This window comes from Diospyros lotus, chromosome 2 (genome assembly GCF_014633365.1).
Source record: "Diospyros lotus cultivar Yz01 chromosome 2, ASM1463336v1, whole genome shotgun sequence".
In the NCBI taxonomy this organism is placed as follows: domain Eukaryota; kingdom Viridiplantae; phylum Streptophyta; class Magnoliopsida; order Ericales; family Ebenaceae; genus Diospyros; species Diospyros lotus.
In genome coordinates, this window is record NC_068339.1 from 4,548,745 (window position 1) to 4,567,168 (window position 18,424).

Below are 18,424 nucleotides of genomic sequence, written 5' to 3' on the forward strand. Positions count from 1 at the left end.
TTCTCTTGTGCTGTTATTGTCACTTTGAATTTTAAATAATTTTGTCATATACTAATTTATTAAACTAAAATCATATATTGGTCGAAATTATGATAAATTTTTTATAATTTTATATGATTAAATAATTTGAGTTATGTTGAATTATATGGTATTAGATTTAATGCTTATAAATGATTGATCATTATTTATATAATTTGATGTTTAACCTTAAGATTAAGAGAGGATAAGTTGGGAATTGCATTATATATACCATATACAATAAAGTAAAATTAATTAAAGATATAATTTGATATTTTTGTGTGCCTTTTAGCGATAAGATGATCTAAAAATCTTATTGTAAGTTAAGAATTCCACAAATCGTAATATGTTTTTATTTAATTAAACTTTTATATAGATATAAGAAGTTATTAAATGGGAATAGACTCATTATAACTTAAAGATAGCGAATTGAATACTTTAGAATATTTCACCATGACATGCTCAATTTACTAATTCATTCACATAAAAATTCATAATTTGCACTACATAACTAGGTTCATACATTATTATCAAAATTCATTGATTTTTTTTATTTAAGTCGTTTTCTAACTCAAATTTATTTTATTATTTTAATTCAATTCTTAATATTTGATAAGTTTAATTTAAAATAGATAATTCCATAATTTCAATAGTTAAATAGGTTAGTCTCTAAGAGAGATTGATACTTAGACTCATATCCACTGTATTACTTGATATGAGCTAGTATATTTACTGGGTTTGAAGCGATCAACTAGCAACATACAAGGTAAATTTAATGGTTTGAAGACATTGATAAAAGAAAGAGAATCCATCTACATATTTTGTCCATTATTTTGCTCATCAGTTGCAATTGGCTCATGTTGTTGGGGGCATAAAAACATGCTCATATATCCTTGCTATTCAATCTTGTTTTTAATTTATCAAATATTCTTGGAACTTCGTATTTAAGAGAAAGAGATCTTTTTTCATGAGAAACAATATAGTAAAGTTATTGAAGCACTTCAAAGTGGTAGAATTTAAAGTGGTAGGGATTTAAATCAAGAAACTTCCAAATGATTTACAAATTCAAAGCAAAGAGGTGAAGCATATGCCCCATATTGATTTAATACAATCTTTGTTTTCAACTTGTATTTGATGAAAAAAATATTGAGAATTAATTTCAAATGATTTATACCAAGCATTACAAGAAAAAGATCAACATATCATCAATTGAATGGCTTTAGCTAGTTAATGTACCAAAACGACAACTCCAAATTAAATGATGAGAGATAATGGATAGACATATATTTGCTCTCTAAGATTTCTTATTTTTGTGAAATTTACATAATTACTATTCCAAATATAGATGATATGTTTATCGTTGGAGAAAAAGCCACGACAAAATGCTCAATATATAGGTGACAAACTTGCATTATTACCAAGTTGAGGTATTTTATACTGTGCTTGATATGCAATTTTAAGAGCTAAATAATTGCTTTATATAGAAGTGAGAACAAACATTCTTCTTTGTGTGATATGTCTTAATTCTATTGACTCTTTTCAAATTTTTGATAAGTAGCTAGAAACTTAGTCGTCTTGCCATGTTTGATCCGTCTAATTTTTCAAAGGTGGAATTTGTTGTACTTGAAGATCAACTTGAGACTTATATTGTTGACATAAGATTTTATAATAAAAAGGTTTTTAGAATTTAAAAAAGATTGGGGATCTTGCTAAGAAGTTAGTTGAAACAAAGAATAATGCAGAAAACAGTGAAAACTCGGCCGTGCAATCACCTAAGAAATGCTTTATTGAATGATTGTTGTTTGGTAATATATATTGAAAGAGAAATATTTTATAGCGGTAATAATGAAAAGATTATTCACCACTTTTAAAATATGAAAAAGTTATTGGGAACAATAATTGTGATGTTATATATATATATGTGTGTGTACGTTGTAAAAGGATTCTCATTATGAGATTAGTTTTTATTTTGAATCCATATAGTTGATAAATAATTGTGATATAGTTTTTGTTTGCCTCTCCATGGTCAGTTCTGTATTTTCATAGATAAATAATATTAATTTGTTGAATTATTTTATCTAAAAATTCCTTGTGGAATTGAGGTTGTATGTACGGAATATGGCTTTCACATATTACGAACGGTGGGTGAGGTGAAGCGGAGTTTATGTTTCACATTTACTGTTACAGAATACAGATCGCGTTTCATCATCAATCAAGTAATTTTATATATATATATATAAGCCAGAAAAGGCAGAAGCAGAAGCAATGATCGTCAACGTCAACGTCAACGAAACTTTTAGTTACTTTGGAAGACCAGCTGCTAGTCTTGCTCGCAAGTCCTTCCTCAAGATCTTGCCGGACGCAGCCTTGGGAATGGCATCGATGAAGAACACTCGGCTTATTCTTTTGTAGAAAACTACCTGCAGCACACAACACCGATCCAATTTCCATCAATCTAACATATGTATGTCGTTGGTAAGAGTCTGATCTAAAACAATTTTGATACAATTAGTCTTAATTATGAGTAAGTTTAATGTATGTGTTGGAACAAAATATAACCTGTTTGGATATGAATTGTTTGATTTCATCCTCAGTGATCTTGGATCCATTTGCTCTGACGACAAAAGCAACCGGAACCTCTCCCGCCGATTCATCTTTCATGCTGATTTAACCGTGGAGCAAAATAGATGTGTTTGTCAATTAAAGATTGAAATTAAAAGAGCAATATAACTCGATCGAATTGATTGACGATTGATGTGTGCTTACGGGACAACGGCAGCGTCCGACACGTCGGGATGGGAAAGGAGGAGGGCCTCAAGTTCAGCGGGGGCGACCTGGAAGCCCTTGTATTTGATGAGCTCTTTCAATCGGTCGACGATGAACAACTCGTCATCGTCGTCGATGTAGCCGATGTCGCCCGTGTGTAGCCATCCTTCCTTGTCTATTGTTCTCTCCGTCGCCTCTGGATCATTCAGATAACCTGCAACAATATACAGGTACATTACATATTCTGCACTCGACGCGATACTCTGCTAATCAATCAAGCTCACCACTCTCCCCTGTTATATTTATCTTCTATATATATATATACCTTTCATGATTTGGTCGCCTCTGATGCAAATCTCGCCGGGCTGGTTCCGGAGAAGAGAAACTCCAGTTTCGGGATCGACGATCTTCATCTCGGCGTTCCTGACGACAGTCCCACAGGCACCGGACTTTATCTCAAAGGGCTCCTTCGCAAACGCCAAGCACATCGCCAACACCGGCCCCGCCTCGGTCATTCCATATCCCTATAGCACGCAACCAATCAGGTACTTCCACTTCTTCAGTACTTTTTTTTATCCATAAATATGTTTTATAATTTGAGCTTTAAATGAATTTTTAATCCTAATTAATAGATTTATATCTTATGTAATTTTTTCTTATATAACATTATCTGTTTATGCAAATTAATCATATCTTATCTTTTAGAAAAAAAAAAAAAATAATGCTGTTGGAATGATAAGATAATGGTATTTTTGAAATTAGAAACTATAAGTTATTATAACATAATTTTCTTTCAAAAAAGAATATCTATCATAATAAGTGTATTGTTTCGCATTTTTTTATACTTATGGAATATAATGTGCACACACATTAATCCATCCCCTTCATATGGTTAGAAAAACGTGATAGAATAATTTTGATAAAATAATTTAGTGCAATGAAGTATTAATGGTGATATTTTTTGAAAAATAAAAGTTAGATAAACACTCAAAATTTCACCATAAACCAATGTCATTGTTACACTTAAACTACAAATACTGCCGAAGACTTTTGTATTTGTGTATTATTATTTTTTTCACTAATCATATTTTTATGTTATTTTACAAAATTATTAGATGAGAGGTAAAGAAAAGTGGTTATGGGGTTGGGATGTTGGTGTGAAATTATCGTCATGCTGATGCTACTTCAAGTTTCAAGTCTTCAAAGTTAAGTTAAGAGTTCAATTATTGGACCCCTAATCGCTAGTGTTTCTTTTCCTTTCTTTTTTATATTGTTCATGACGAGTGATCATTGCCTTTTAGATAGATATTGTGGGTCCTAGTTTTGAATTATAATTTTAAAAAAATAAAATGCTTTTCAAGGCAACTTAATTAGGTTGGTTTCTTGATTTTGGCTGGGAATTATTTATTTATAAATTAATAAATATTAGTAACATTTAAACTTAAAACAAATACAAAAACTTATAGACCCATTAAATATTATGCACATAAATAACGTGATAATAGTCTAATAATCACTGTTGTGTAATAATTTTACTTAATAAATCTTAATTGTATAATGTCTTAGCCCTTGTCACACATTACAAAAGGTAACATTTAAACATAATTTCTATATAAATTTTTAATTCCAAATAATATGGTTATTTAATCAATAAAGAAAACTCATAATGATGATTCATATTTATAAAAGAAATGATTGTTTAACCAGCAAAGAGAAAATTAAAAAATCATTTCATGAATTATGACATGCATAATTAGTGGTAGTTTTGAAAATAACTTCCTAACTCAATTGATTAATCTATTTATTTCGATGAATGTATTCAAAACTGCTACATATTTTGATAAGAAAATTGAATTAAATGAACTTTATTTTAACCTCAGTTTTAAAATATTTTTATTGATTTATAATAAGTATATTATATTTTAAAATATTTCAATAACCGATAAAATGTGCATGAGTCATGACAATGGTTACAAAAGATATTGGCCGAAATTAAATGGTGGCAACGTGTATACGTACCTGGCCAAGCTTGGCGTTCGGAAACTTGGCTCTGACAGTATCTTCGAGCTCTTTCCCCAGCGGCGCCGCGCCGGACATCACCGTCCGGATAGACGACAGATCGTAATTATCGACCACCGGGCTCTTCGCGATCGCCAACACGATTGGCGGCACGACCGGTCCGATCGTAACCTTGTACCTCTGTATCAGCTCCAAGAACGACCCTATCTCGAACTTCTGCATTATCAGAATCGCCGCCCCCACTCTCAGCCCGCACAGCATCACGTTCAGCGAGTAGACATGGAACAACGGCAACGCACACATCATCACATCTTCTCTGTGAATATACAAGTTCGGATTCTCCCCGTCAACCTGCTGCGCCACGCTCGTCACCTGTCCTTTGTGAGTCAGCATCACCCCCTTCGGCAACCCCGTGGTCCCGGAGGAGTACGGAAGCGCTACGACGTCATCGGGGTCGATCTCCACCTCCGGCGCGTCTCGCTCTTCGGCCTGCGTCAGCTCCGAGAAGTGCAGGCAACCGCTCTCCGGAGGCGGAGCGTCGATACAGATGAGTTTCACGTGATTTTCGAATGCGTAGTCCTTCACTTTCTCCACGTGGCAAGCTTGCGTGACGATGAGTTTTGCGCCGGAGGCCTTCGCGTGCTTGATCACCTCAGCGGGGGTGAAGAACGGATTGGCCATGGTGGTGACGGCGCCGCGGTAGGACGCGCCGAGGAAGGCGAAGACGAACTCCGGCGAGTTCGGTAGCAGGAGCATGATAGTGTCGCCCTGCCGGACGCCGAGCTTGTCGAGACCGGCTGCCACCTTCCTCGCCATGAGCTCGACGTCGGCGTAGGTGCAGATCTCGCCCGTTGAGCCGTTGATCAGGCAAGGCCTCGAACTGAATTTCGAAATGTTCTCGAAGCAATACGCATGTAAAGAGAGGTGCTTTGGGATGTAGATATCCGGCAACTTCGACCGGAAAATCATTTCTTGTGGTTGTGTTTTCGCTTCCATTGATGAAACAAAATCGGAAACAAAGGCAATGAATGAGTCGGTCGGAATTAATGGAAGTTGGCAATGTTTCTGAATATATGAAAGAAAAAATGCACAGAAATGGATATATAGGAAGCATTGTTAGGAGAGTTGGTGGGGAAGGGGAAGGGGGTTGGTGGAGGAGGGGGTGGATAGTGATTTTTGATTGGTTGCAGGGGTAAAAGTGGAAAGTGAATTGGGTGATGATGGTGGAATCTATTGGGTGCGGTTGGTGGGATAGAGAGTGAGGGGTCCAGTAGGTAGGTAAAAGGGTGTAGACCCGGCCCAGAATAGAAATTCCCTAATGGTGGGATGTTGGAGTTGCTTTGACTTTAGAAAATTGTTACTATTCCTTATTTGCCCCTTCACCTACTCCCGCCGTGGCGGGGTTGGTGTGCTGGACGTCCGCCACAACAGTACATGCATAGAAAGCCAACATTTAATTTCTCTTGTTTTTATTTGATGTTTACATATCTGGACGTTATTCATGACCAGATTATATGCAGTTTTATTAGTATACCTATACAAACAATGCGATATTAAGTTTTTATCTAATTATATAAAGTCAATTATATAATTTAGTTTTATCTAATTATATTAAATCATTTATTTAAATTATAACTTGAGTCATTTTTATAGGTCACTTTATCTTTTACAAACCTCTTGTAATATGCTTCTTTAATAAATAATAATTGTCCCCTTCCAACCCCACGACCACCTAAGGACCAATATGAAATAATAAAATTACCTGATTAAAACCTAAATAGGTGCCTCCAATCTATTTATTTTTCTCAATTTTATTTTTACCCACGAATCAAATTTATAAAAATAAAATAATACTAAAAGTCATAACTATGATAATATCATTAGTTATATGACACCTCTTCATTAAAGGAGATTAAGGAGACACTATGTATGTTTCATTTATCTAACATCTCTTTCAATAAGAATGTAACATATAACTGATAACTCATATATAATATTATTCATAAAAATATTAATATTATTGCATTACAGTGCTAATCTAATGATATTTTTTTATATAAAATTATGAAAAATAATAATTTTCTTACTTCTTTGATGTTGTAATATTAAATATTATTAAACAATAAACATGGCCAGCTCAACAACCTCTATGAAGTAAATAAGAGATACGAGGAAAAAAAAAAAATAGTTCATGCATGTTTCATTGTTATTCAAACAATGGATTGCATAAAAAAATGAAGGCATTAAATGGTCTAATGAATTGTGATTAAATGACCATTCATGTATGTGAACCTAGACTCAATAAACAATTATGAACATAATTCATTTAGGAAATATATTTGTTAATTAAGATATAGATTGAAAAAAATAGAATTTAAAAATTATTTCGAATAAAAGTATTTTTTATTATATTTGTTAAATTTATTTAAAAATAAGTCATGCAACTTCTTATTTTGAACATTCTAAATAAATTTATCTCTCTCCTTTTTGGATAAATTATTTTTGACTTTATAAATACGTGATCTTGATACAACTTTATCTTACTCATTTTAACAAACATTACCTTATAAGAAAAAATTTATGGAAATAATTCAACTATATAATAATGAATTTTAAATTTTGGAAGCTAATTTTTTTAAAAAGACCAAAATATACTTTTTTTTATCATTTAGCAACACAAAATATGCATTTTCAATCATATATGTGAATTAAATTATATCTTTACATTAACTCTTAGGTAATCATGTACGATCTCAGGATAATCAATTGATATTATTATTTACTAATAAATAAAATAAATTTAACATGATTCAATAATATCGTTATGTTTATGGGAAAAAGAAAAATAAGATTCACAATGTGAATAAGATACAAAAAGATCACTTTCTATTTAATTTTTTTCTATTTTATTCATTGCTAATTAAAATATATTTTACCTTAATTTATACTACTTTCTATCTTGTAGTGCCCAAAACAAGAACAAATATTTTACATTCCATTGTTTATTTTATTTTACTAATTTTCATTCCATTTTTTACTAGCTTCTTCCCAAACAAAGCTTTTTACTTCTAGTTTAGGAATTTATTTGCAACCAAAATACAATAAATGTATATTATTTTAGTATTCAAACAATTTTATTATTTGGAACAATATTTTAAAATATGATATATTTATTAATAATTAATAGAAGTGTTTAAAAACTAAAAATAACGTAATATTAAAATTTTTAAATATTAAAAAATATTTAAAATTTGATCGAAGCAGACTTAGACAATAATTTGGTGAATTATCAGGCCTTGGGAGGAATTCAGGAGAACTAATGCGTGAACTCCTAAAGAATTTAGGCTCAAGTGTTATCTGTTAATAATTATAAAATAAGTTAATTGTATTAAGACATAGATAATTTTACATTTAAAATTCAATCAAATTGGTTCAAAATAGGTCAAGCCCAAAATTAGGTTTCGCAAATGAGATTGAGACCAACAGATAGAATTCAATTTCACCAAAAATCATAGCGTGGATTAAAGTTATTCTAACTCGAAATTGGCCAAAAGATATAATCCGTTGGTTGAATATGCAATTTTGAATCCCAAATAAAATATGAATGAGTTCCAATTAAAATAAACCAAAAGATGAGGGTCAAGGTACACATAGTGAAAAACATTATGGTGTTTAAGAAAATATTATTTGTACAAATAATTGGATTATCGAAATAAAGATTGAAAGTGTTAAATGACAAAAATATCCTTATGTGATTTGTAGTTGTTGTCTTTGGATGAAACACCGGACTTTGTGAAGCAAACCCGATCGGACTTCTCCCGTTCACGGCCCCTTGATGATTGATGATGAAGTTCTATTTATAAAATTCGATTCGACCATCAAACTTATTATCCCGTTGATTCATGTAACACGATTCGTGGTGCTTAAGCATTCCAATATTGCTTGTCAGGTTAGAAATAACTGAGCTTTGAATATTAGCTGCTTCAGTACAAGTAATTTTGAATCAAAATTTTGAACAAACAATTATGAATCTGATTGAACCTTTGTACAGCACTAGAAAACATAGCGGAAAAAAACACGTCACTGTGTCGGCATTAATTATGACCACAAATGAAATAAGGTACTGAACTTTGAAGTTGAAAGAATAAAATAAAACAAAGAAAATCCACCAACAAACCCACTTGACAATTAATGCAGGAATCAATCAAATCTAAGCTAAAAATCATTTGGATTCAACCACGGCTGATTGAAAATATAGAATGATCAAAATATCTATGAGAAATATACAGAAATCAAGTCAAAAATGAAAAAAAAAAAAATAAAGTAGGAAATTAGACAATGCATGTGTATAGATGCAAAATTAAAAAATTGATTTGAGAAATGATAGAGGATGCCTAACTAACTAGTGAAAATGTGACAATAGAAGTGTTGAGCGACGATCAACAATGGCAAAGGTCATATGAAACAATGGTGTGTTGGGATTGCCAAACTAAGCTATAAAAATTGAGATTTTCTTTAATTTTGAATGCACTTAGAAAGCGAAAGCGGAAATGAGAGAAAATCAAAGCTTTTGGTAGTTAAGAAAACCAATTTAGCAAATAGTTCATTGTTGGAGAAAATGAGTGACAATAACAATTTTGACTTAAATATATCACAAATATATCATACCAAGTATTGTTAACATTATTCATTTTTTTTTTTCATCTGTTTGGGGTCAATGTCACTACCAAGCTTATAAAGATGCTTCATTTCTAATAAACCTAAAGTGGTAACCACATGAATCTCCTTGTAATTAAGCCTAAAATGGGGTTTGCAAGAGTTTGGTGAGATTAAATAAAATAGAAAGTATTTTCTCATGTTTAATGACAAAATTCCATTTTCATTAAACATATGTTCCTATATATTCTCTCTCAAACAGAGGTGAACCCTTTTTTCACTCATTTTTATTTTATTAATTTTTGTTTCATCTCTCTCCAAAAAACATTATAAATTAGGTATGATTTACCCAAATAATTTGATAACCAAAGTACAAAAGAGAACAATAACCAACAAACTATGCCATAAAGTGTAACCAAGGAAGAGGAGAAGATAGTTTTTTAGATACCAGAAGTCAGAAGACTAGGGTTTGGTTTCTTTTTACGCGCAAAATGTCGAAGTCTTGCAAGGGCTTGGCTCAGGAGCTGGTCAAGTGTCTTAGCGAGTCCGACTGTGTTAAGGTACCTTCTTCCTCTCTGTGCGCTTCTGTTTATCCCTGTCCATGAACGCATCCACGATCGAATTACGCGTCGTATTGATGGAGTGGTTGAGGAGCTATTGGATTGGCGACTTTGATTGCGACTTGTCGATTGTTTGCTCACAGAAGTAACAGAATTAGATTTCGGAAGTTCCGATTCAGATAGCCTAGATGCTGTTTATTTGTTTCTTCGTCTGAATTGTCATGCTTTGTTAATATATTCGTATCCTTGAAGTGATTGCCATGCTTTGTTCTTTCTCTAGGTTGAGAACCGATCATATAGGGAATGTGCCAAGGAGAAGAGCCCGTCGATATCAAGCGAGTGTGTGGGACTACGGGAAACATATTTCAATTGCAAGAGAGGCCAGGCATGTCCTTTACCCATTTTAGCATTTCCTTTTGTTATCTTTATAGGTTTAGAATAGTTATTCAAGTCTACTTGTTGACATATTAGAAGCTGTGGTAAAAATTGAAATTACTGACCATGATATGTAGTTTAGATCATGACTTTGTTTTAAAACTTATGATTTTGTGTTTAATTTTTTTTTTTTTTGCCCTCTAGTTTTTGAAGAATTTACCCTGCTCTTTTGATACATCAATGCACTTCTCTTCTCCATGCAATACTTGCTCACAAGTGACAATTGATCAGAACAGTTCATGAATCACAACCATGAGGTCCACAACAGCCAAATCTAGGCATTAGATAAACTGAAACGCTACTTCAAATTGGCCCCAAGAGGATATGCTTGTCAACTTATTACATATGTGAATGGCTATGAAAAAATTTTAGTCATGTTTCAGGTCAATTTCTCTTGGCTTGGAATTTGAAGATTAGCAATCTGTTTTTTTGCTTGTCGTTTAGGAATTCAACATGCTTTGCTGTTCTCTGAGGATCTACAATATCCATTGGCCTAGAAAAATTATCCGTGGTCTGATTTTCTATATGCTTATTTGATGTGAGAGGAGGATCAGCTATGTATATTGTAATCTTACTCTAATTTACAATTAATAATAAATTTAGATGTAGTAGGAAGTCTAAAATTATTTGTCCGTAAATAGAAATAAACCACAAGCATATTGGAGAAATAAAGATTGAAGAAGGAGAGCAGGGAGGATGGGATCTTTAAATGGATTAAACTGTATATTAGTAAAAAAATGCAGCCATCAAGGTGGATTATGATAGTAGTCGAAGTTGGATTAGCCAATCTCACCACAAATTTTTTGTCCTTCCAATTTTGTTTGCATGTTTCTGTTGGGGAATGCTTTTGGGATAATAATTATTTGGGGTACCAACTTGGTCGGCCAGCCCAGTTGGCACATTTATCAGTGTCCATTAAGTAATGCAAATGCACAGATTTTGAAAACTGAGGAAGAAATTCTGTGCATACCATTCATCTGTGTAATTTATGTTTCCAATGGGTTCAGTTTTGTGAAAATGAATTTGTCAAAAAGTTATGGAGGGATGTAAAACTTCCCTTCTCCCACTATAAATGTTTTCCCATAAATATTTCCCTTGTTTGCAGTCTTTGATTGTGCATAACCTAGGGGAAATGTTCTTAGCTGTAAAAGTTGTAAGATATTAGTAACTAAAAATTTCTTATCAAATTTCAGCAAATCATTTTCCCAATCTTCTGCCGGAAGTAAAGGTTATCTGTCATATATCGAATGGAAGCTTGATCTTCTGTCTGCAATACAAAAAATGTTTCAATATTTTTCCTCATTCCTTTTTTGACTTCTGAAATCTGTGTCTTCACTTTGGCTAGCTTATTGATTGCCTATGGATCATTCTATATGGTACTGCATCTGCTCCCCCAGTTTGAGTCTGAAGAATCAGAACTCTATTTTCAGGCCATTAGGAGCAGCAATTCCTTCTTTTCCACCACCATATCTTTTTTGTAAATTCTCCTGGAAGTCCGTCAAGAAATGCTGACCATATGAATTCCAATTATTCCATGGCAACACAACAGATAAAGCTATCTTCAACAATGTAGTTGAAAGTTGGCTATCGCATGTGTAGGTGTTAGCTATCACATTCATAACAGAATTGTAGGCAAACTTACAGGTCACATTAAGTTTCTGGAGGAACTTAGAAGCTTGTGTGTTCTTAAAACTTAAAAGCAACTAATTAGCTTTGACACCAATCACAAATGCTTACAAGTCAATCCTACTCTGTTTTCTCTGATGAGGATTTTGTTTTTGTTCTGGAGAAGGATCAATGACAGTGAGAAGGTGGCAGTTTGAACTCTATGATTTTATGCTAAGAAGAAGTTCAATGAAATGCTTTCTTGAATTGTGTGTGTCAAATGTTGTAAGCCTTTTTGGCTGGCAGTGTGTTTGAAGTTATCTACTGCATAAAATTTTTAAGATGGCTACCAAACACCATGAAATATGATTGGTGAAGTCCTTTTACCTGTAATATGTTTTCCATTTACAATCATATTTATGTAAAATATTTTACTTCAATACAACCTCACATATAAGGGCTTGGCATGTTATTGTTGTTGTTGTTTTACTTCAAAACAAGCCAAAGACTAAAAATTTTACTGCAAGCTGAATTCTGCATATCCTCTATATGGTAGTATAGTTAGTATTATTGAATGATAGTCTGCAAAAACATTTCCAACGATGATACAGCATCATATTGCTTCAAGATAAACTAAGAAAATCATCTCTGAAGTCGCTCTGAACTGCCTCAATAATGTATAGCTGTTGCCGCTGTTTAATTAAAGATTTAGATGCCCAAATCATATGATTTATGAGCTGACAGTTTCAGTTTCATTGATATTAATTTTTGTTGGCAGAATTTCCTCAAACTCTACCATATCTTACTTATTTTCCTTTCAGGTTGACATGAGAGCTCGAATTCGAGGAAACAAAGGGTACTGACCAGCGGGAGTTTGAGACTTAAGTATTGTGAACTTTTACTGGCCAACCTTCATCCCTTGTATTCACTGGCCAACTTCAGTGAATATTCATATAGGAATTTTGAATGTGTAATGCTTCGTGAAAACGGTTGCGTATGCCGGGAAGAGCACCTCAGTCGCCATTTTTGTAGTCCATCCACGCTAATTAAATTTACAGGCAAGTCTGCTATATGTGGTTGTGATTATATTGATACGAAATTTTTGCACAAACGAATCGATCTTAGCATGTTAAGGAACAACTGTACCTTTTACCTTCATTTTAGTATCCTTTGAGAAAGTTGTACATTTGGTATATTTTGTTTGATCTGCCAGACGAAATCATACCTGTTTTGGTAATAAATGGAGCACCAATTACCTCTAATTGTGTTCAACTTAAAAACAATTTACAATAACTTTTACGTCTCTATCCATTTTTTATACTTATTTTAACTTTAAACAGGATTAATTAACATCCATTTACATCTCTACTTGTAATTAATTATTAACTACGATAAAATTAATGCATTTAAAGCCTAACATTTTGATGTTCCAATACGATGCTTCTTTGTATGATTGTGAATTGAAACAAGACAATTTACAATAAGCTTGTGTTCTTTTTTCAGCCACAAACATGTGAAAGGAACTGGAAACATTCGGGATGACATAATACAAATAGAACCTTTACATAATGTTTTATATATGCGGGAAACCGTGGAATGATTTTGTGGTTATTTCATTTCTCTTGCCTAACATTCCTCTCAGTCATGTTTGTGTTTTGAACCGTAAATCAGCCTCCAACTCCAAGTTTCAATGCATCTTCATTAATCATTATATTATTATTATAAATTTATAATTATAACGTCTCTCACATTTCAATTGTTGCAATCCCACATCGAATTCGCAAAGAGACAACGAGGTGAGAGACGCGAATACAAAGGAACGGAAATCAGCCAATGCAACATACTTACCTGGACAGGGCTAATGGGTGATCAAGAAGACCCATAGCCTAGGTTGGTAGCCTCTATTGCACTTCGGAGGTGCATTTGCCTAAGGTCGGCCCCAGTGGTCGAGCCTATGTCATAATTTATGATAGCGGGGGCTTGCGTACGCGCAGCCCCCTGCCTGCCTAAATTTGAAATTACAATTTTATTACTGAGTTGGATTGTTGGATTTTAATTTATGATGACGTTGCATTTTTTTATTTTTTATTGAAAAGTTATTATTGTTAATTTAAGTCTTGAATTTATACAAATTGTGAATTTAACTTATCCAAGAATATGCTTACGAAAGGGGGCTGAGAGTGCCACTAAAGGTCTCTCCAAGGCAGCTAAACTCCACTTGTTAGGCCAAAATTTTAGGAAAGGGGTCGATTGAAACTGCTCCAAAGTAGCTCGTCATTGCAAAAATAGTTTACCATTCAAATAACAAATGTCGAATCCCTCACCTTTATTGGTGAGCCCATTATCGTCATCCACTGCAAGTCTTGCCACCCCTTTCCACAACGGTTATCGTTGGAGGCATTGCTATCGCAATTGTCATCGTCGATTCATGAAACTCCATTGGAAAAGATGAAAAAGATAAAGCACTTTGAAGGCAATTGAACACCTAGAAAAAGAAGAGGTCATGGATAAAGAAGACGCATAGTCACAGCAAAAAATTGAGATAAGTAGTTGATAGTGGCAACAACATCCTCATCGAGAAGATAAATAATCAGAGAAAATAAACAATCGCTGACAGCAATGTCTTCATTGAGATACTGCTTAGTTTCTACAACTTTTTTTTCAATTTCAATAAGCAATGATTAGTTTTTTCTAATCGATCACGGCAGGATTTTTTAGATTTCTGCAATAGAGAATCAAATAAAGATTATAATAGAGAGTGTGATTGGAATAAATACAGTTTCGAAATAAAAAAATATAAAGTGAATTATTTGTGATATAATAAAAAATATGGTTGGAGACAACCTAACTATATCGACCACTTTATAATGTCTTATAATGTCTTATTGAAAACTTTGATCCTTAAACTCTTAGGTTCATTAGGCTTAAAGATGCCACTTTGCTAATTTAGTGTTAAAAGATATGATAATTATGTTTGATGTCATCTTTAAATCATAACATATAATTAATTTGGTAATTAAAAAAATTTAAATTAAGAAGTAGGATAAATTATCAGAAGTTACTTAATTTTTACTTAAATCTTCAAATTCAGACTCAATTTTTAATTGTATCATTTGATATAAAATTTATCATAATTTTAAACTATAAATTTTGACATTAAATAATGACTTGACAAGTTAAGGTTGAAAATTATTACTCCACGTGGCAGCCACATCAGACACCAGACGTCTCTCCATTCTTTTCAATCGCCGTGAACAAAGACAACTATTGCAGGGGACAAGGTGTAATTTCAACAATATGCAGGGGTCCTGGGGAAAACTCTCTCGCTTCGAACGGGGCACTGGGAAAGTTGAAGTAGAGGTTTTTGGCGTCTAGAACGCATAGCGAACCGCCCGAAGAAGGAGAAGAAGAAAGAAGAAGATGGTCAGACTAACAGCGGACTTGATTTGGAAAAGCCCTCACTTCTTCAATGCCATTCGAGAGCGCGAATTGGATCTTCGAGGTAGGGTTCCACATACATGTATTATCTCCAGTATTTGTTTAAGCATCTGCAGATACGCACGCATATATACGACGGACTTGTGGTTTCTGAAACCCTAACATCATTTGTAATGTTCATTTGAACAAGTCTATTTTGGCAAAGCTGTTGTTGATTCCTTCACCGCGACCCCTAAATTTTTGTAATATTAATTAATTTATTGATATTTGTGGTTATGCCCATTTTTTGTATCTTTTGTTTCTGTAGGGAATAAGATTCCTGTAATAGAAAACCTGGGTGCGACTGAGGTGAGTTCAGCTTCTGGGACTTGGTAATTGACTAAAACTAGGTTTCGCTTGTATGCTTGAAATTTCTACTTATTTATGTTTGTCTTAATGGGATCCATGAGCTCTGTTAATTATACCTGATTCGTGTGTAGGATCAATTTGACACCATTGATCTTTCAGACAATGAGATAGTTAAGCTGGAAAATTTTCCTTACCTAAATCGACTTGGAACTTTGCTTGTTAACAATAATAGGATTACCCGCATCAATCCAAACATTGGAGGTCAGGTCATGGGTATTTAATTTATTTCAATTATTTTATTTTTTCATTTTTAAGGGGTGTAGCTTGATATGTTTTTTCGTGAATTTTCAGAGTTCCTGCCGAAATTGCACACTTTGGTCCTTACAAACAATCGTCTAACCAACCTGGTGGAGATTGATCCCCTTGCATCATTCCCAAACCTGCAGTTTCTTAGTCTGCTTGACAATAATATCACAAAGAAACCAAACTACCGTTTATATGTCATCCACAAACTCAAGTCATTGCGCTTGTTGGACTTCAAGAAAGTGAAACAAAAGGTCTGTTTGGCATTATATTCACATACTTTTTGACTGACTTTTTTGGGCATGCTGCTGGTTGATGTTTTTGAGCCAAGCTTATCTTGGTTGAGTGAAATGTCTATCTGTTCGATTTTACATATATTCTTTGTTTTATAATTTTGTGACTGGTAAATTCTTATTCATCTGCCCTTGCAATTATCAAGAAACGATTCCTCTGCATCTTGAAAAGGCATTACTTTCCATTCCATTAGCTAATTTAACAGAAACCATTTTCTTTAATTTTATATGCATGCAATTGACTGAAAATGTAACTTTGTATTTAAAGGGGTGTGGTTTGCTTTAATTTTCCATTTATATTTTGCAATTGCTTTAATTTTGTTGATTATGTAATTCTCTGCAACTTTGTATTTGAACTGTTGCTTTTATTGGTTGTTTCAGCATATCATATGTGCTTGTATTTCCAAATGTGATTCTTTTTCTTTCTTCTTTTGCTGGCATAGGAGCGACTTGAGGCACAAAACCTCTTTTCATCACAAGAGGCTGAAGAAAAAGCCAAAAAGGAATCTGCCAAGACATTTGTTCCTGTTGACGTTCCAGCTACCCCGGAGGTTCCAAAGGAAGAGCAGGCACCTAAAATGGTGGTCCCTACACCAGAGCAAATTATAGCCATCAAGGTAATGTCTTGCATCTTTTTTCTCTCATTAGTTTTGTCTGTGGATTTTCTTTTTAATTGCTCAAGGCCAAATCCTAGATGGGAGAGATTCTTCATCAAAATAGGAATTATAGAAGACTTTTGTTTTCCTTTCTGTGATTACTGTCATACAATGAGGTGCAATCTCTGCCTGTGACTTGGCTCACAAAATTAACCAATGATTTGGATCCTTGTTTCACAAAACCTTCAATATGCATCATAGCTTTTTGTGAGAAAATTCTCAATTGTTAATATGTGTTTTAACAATATTATTGCAGGCTGCCATCATCAATTCTCAAACTCTTGAAGAGGTAGCAAGGCTTGAAAAGGTGATCTCAACTGCCAAATTATTTATTATTTTCTTGTTGCTCGCTCTCTCCTAGCCCACAAGGTGGCTATTGCAATTTTTTTTCCTTTTCATTGGATTTTGACCATTTGATAGGTAATATTTGTTGTTTCTAACATATGATGATCTTCGGTTGTTTGTATGTTGGTTGAAATCATGGTAAGTAGGCACTGAAGACAGGCCAGCTTCCTGCAGATCTGATTGGTGATAGTGACGCTATGCCTGACAATGAGGCAGGCAAAAAGGACCAAAATGAAGGGCAAATAGAGGACAAAATGGCTACAGATGAGCAAAATGAATCTAATGATGGATCAAGAGATGCTGAACCTAAAAAGAATAATGAATCTTCAGAAATGGAACAGGTAATTACTAATGTTTTTTTACAGATAATTTGAGATCAAAATGCTTCATTTCCCAAGTGATAATTACAACTGCTTGTTAGCTAAAATGGTCAAAGTATGGGCTGTGTACATTTTTCATAATCTTTGTACCATATGACATGAATGATTCTCATGGCTTTTCTTGATTATTGTTTGTAAGTTGTACTTGTTTCTTTAGATCGTTGACAGAAGCACATAAATACTTTGGCTCAAGCTGGACTTTCATAGCCATTTTAGCTCTCCCACTGACCAATATGCACAGGGTCATACCAAAATTGACAATTTTTTTTTATGTTTTTCCTTTCAGGATTAGACAGATGCCCTGCACTGCCAAGCGAGTTACATTAATTTAGCGGATGGAAAGACTAAACTTTTGCTGTTCCTTTTGTACTGTTACTGTATGCTTAGAGCTTTTCCTTTAATCTAAAATAGCCTAGGATTGAGTAGTTTTTATTGGCCAAGTATTGATAGAATCAATTGGTGTTCTCAATATTTTCAGCAAAGGGATGACAATTTGTAATTTTTACAGACTAAGTTCTCATTATGTTCAAATGACTTGATGGTGAAAATGGCATTGAGAGAGGAAAATATATTTCCTCCAGTTTGACTATTCGTACCATGTT

The 18,424-nt window shown here is 33.5% G+C and overlaps 3 protein-coding genes and 1 non-coding gene across 4 annotated transcripts; 3 read left to right on the forward strand and 1 right to left on the reverse strand.

Moving 5' to 3' along the window:
* Positions 1-2,164: 2,164 nt before the first annotated feature.
* On the reverse strand, positions 2,165-5,886 carry LOC127794200 (4-coumarate--CoA ligase 2). Its single transcript, XM_052325138.1, has 5 exons — positions 4,804-5,886; positions 3,110-3,308; positions 2,785-2,998; positions 2,578-2,680; positions 2,165-2,438 (listed from the first exon to the last, which is right to left on the reverse strand). The coding sequence occupies exons 1-5, from the start codon at positions 5,797-5,799 to the stop codon at positions 2,319-2,321; spliced, it is 1,632 nt and encodes a 543-aa protein (XP_052181098.1). The 5' UTR covers positions 5,800-5,886; the 3' UTR covers positions 2,165-2,318.
* Positions 5,887-9,857: 3,971 nt separating this feature from the next.
* Positions 9,858-13,261, forward strand: LOC127794005 (uncharacterized). The gene is made up of 3 exons (XM_052324860.1): positions 9,858-10,019; positions 10,300-10,404; positions 12,881-13,261. The coding sequence occupies exons 1-3, from the start codon at positions 9,951-9,953 to the stop codon at positions 12,920-12,922; spliced, it is 216 nt and encodes a 71-aa protein (XP_052180820.1). The 5' UTR covers positions 9,858-9,950; the 3' UTR covers positions 12,923-13,261.
* Positions 13,262-13,899: 638 nt separating this feature from the next.
* Positions 13,900-14,060, forward strand: LOC127796091 (U1 spliceosomal RNA). Its single transcript, XR_008021924.1, has one exon. It is a non-coding gene; the product is annotated as a U1 spliceosomal RNA (small nuclear RNA).
* Positions 14,061-15,351: 1,291 nt separating this feature from the next.
* LOC127794481 (U2 small nuclear ribonucleoprotein A') lies at positions 15,352-18,411 on the forward strand. Its single transcript, XM_052325598.1, has 8 exons — positions 15,352-15,561; positions 15,805-15,845; positions 15,977-16,106; positions 16,197-16,402; positions 16,885-17,058; positions 17,354-17,404; positions 17,589-17,783; positions 18,109-18,411. The coding sequence occupies exons 1-8, from the start codon at positions 15,480-15,482 to the stop codon at positions 18,112-18,114; spliced, it is 885 nt and encodes a 294-aa protein (XP_052181558.1). The 5' UTR covers positions 15,352-15,479; the 3' UTR covers positions 18,115-18,411.
* Positions 18,412-18,424: the final 13 nt, after the last annotated feature.

Excerpts from the sequence above, each read along its gene's own strand:
- LOC127794200 (XM_052325138.1), bottom strand. The coding sequence starts at position 5,799 with ATGGAAGCGAAAACACAACCACAAGAAATGATTTTCCGGTCGAAGTTG. Across the intron at positions 3,309-4,803 it reads CGAACGCCAAGCTTGGCCAG|GGATATGGAATGACCGAGGC; the intron begins GTACGTATACAC and ends TGCGTGCTATAG. Across the intron at positions 2,999-3,109 it reads AGGCGACCAAATCATGAAAG|GTTATCTGAATGATCCAGAG; the intron begins GTATATATATAT and ends ATATTGTTGCAG.
- LOC127794005 (XM_052324860.1), top strand. The coding sequence starts at position 9,951 with ATGTCGAAGTCTTGCAAGGGCTTGGCTCAGGAGCTGGTCAAGTGTCTT. Across the intron at positions 10,020-10,299 it reads GCGAGTCCGACTGTGTTAAG|GTTGAGAACCGATCATATAG; the intron begins GTACCTTCTTCC and ends TTCTTTCTCTAG. Across the intron at positions 10,405-12,880 it reads TCAATTGCAAGAGAGGCCAG|GTTGACATGAGAGCTCGAAT; the intron begins GCATGTCCTTTA and ends TTTTCCTTTCAG.
- LOC127794481 (XM_052325598.1), top strand. The coding sequence starts at position 15,480 with ATGGTCAGACTAACAGCGGACTTGATTTGGAAAAGCCCTCACTTCTTC. Across the intron at positions 16,403-16,884 it reads TCAAGAAAGTGAAACAAAAG|GAGCGACTTGAGGCACAAAA; the intron begins GTCTGTTTGGCA and ends TTGCTGGCATAG. Across the intron at positions 17,059-17,353 it reads AGCAAATTATAGCCATCAAG|GCTGCCATCATCAATTCTCA; the intron begins GTAATGTCTTGC and ends ATATTATTGCAG.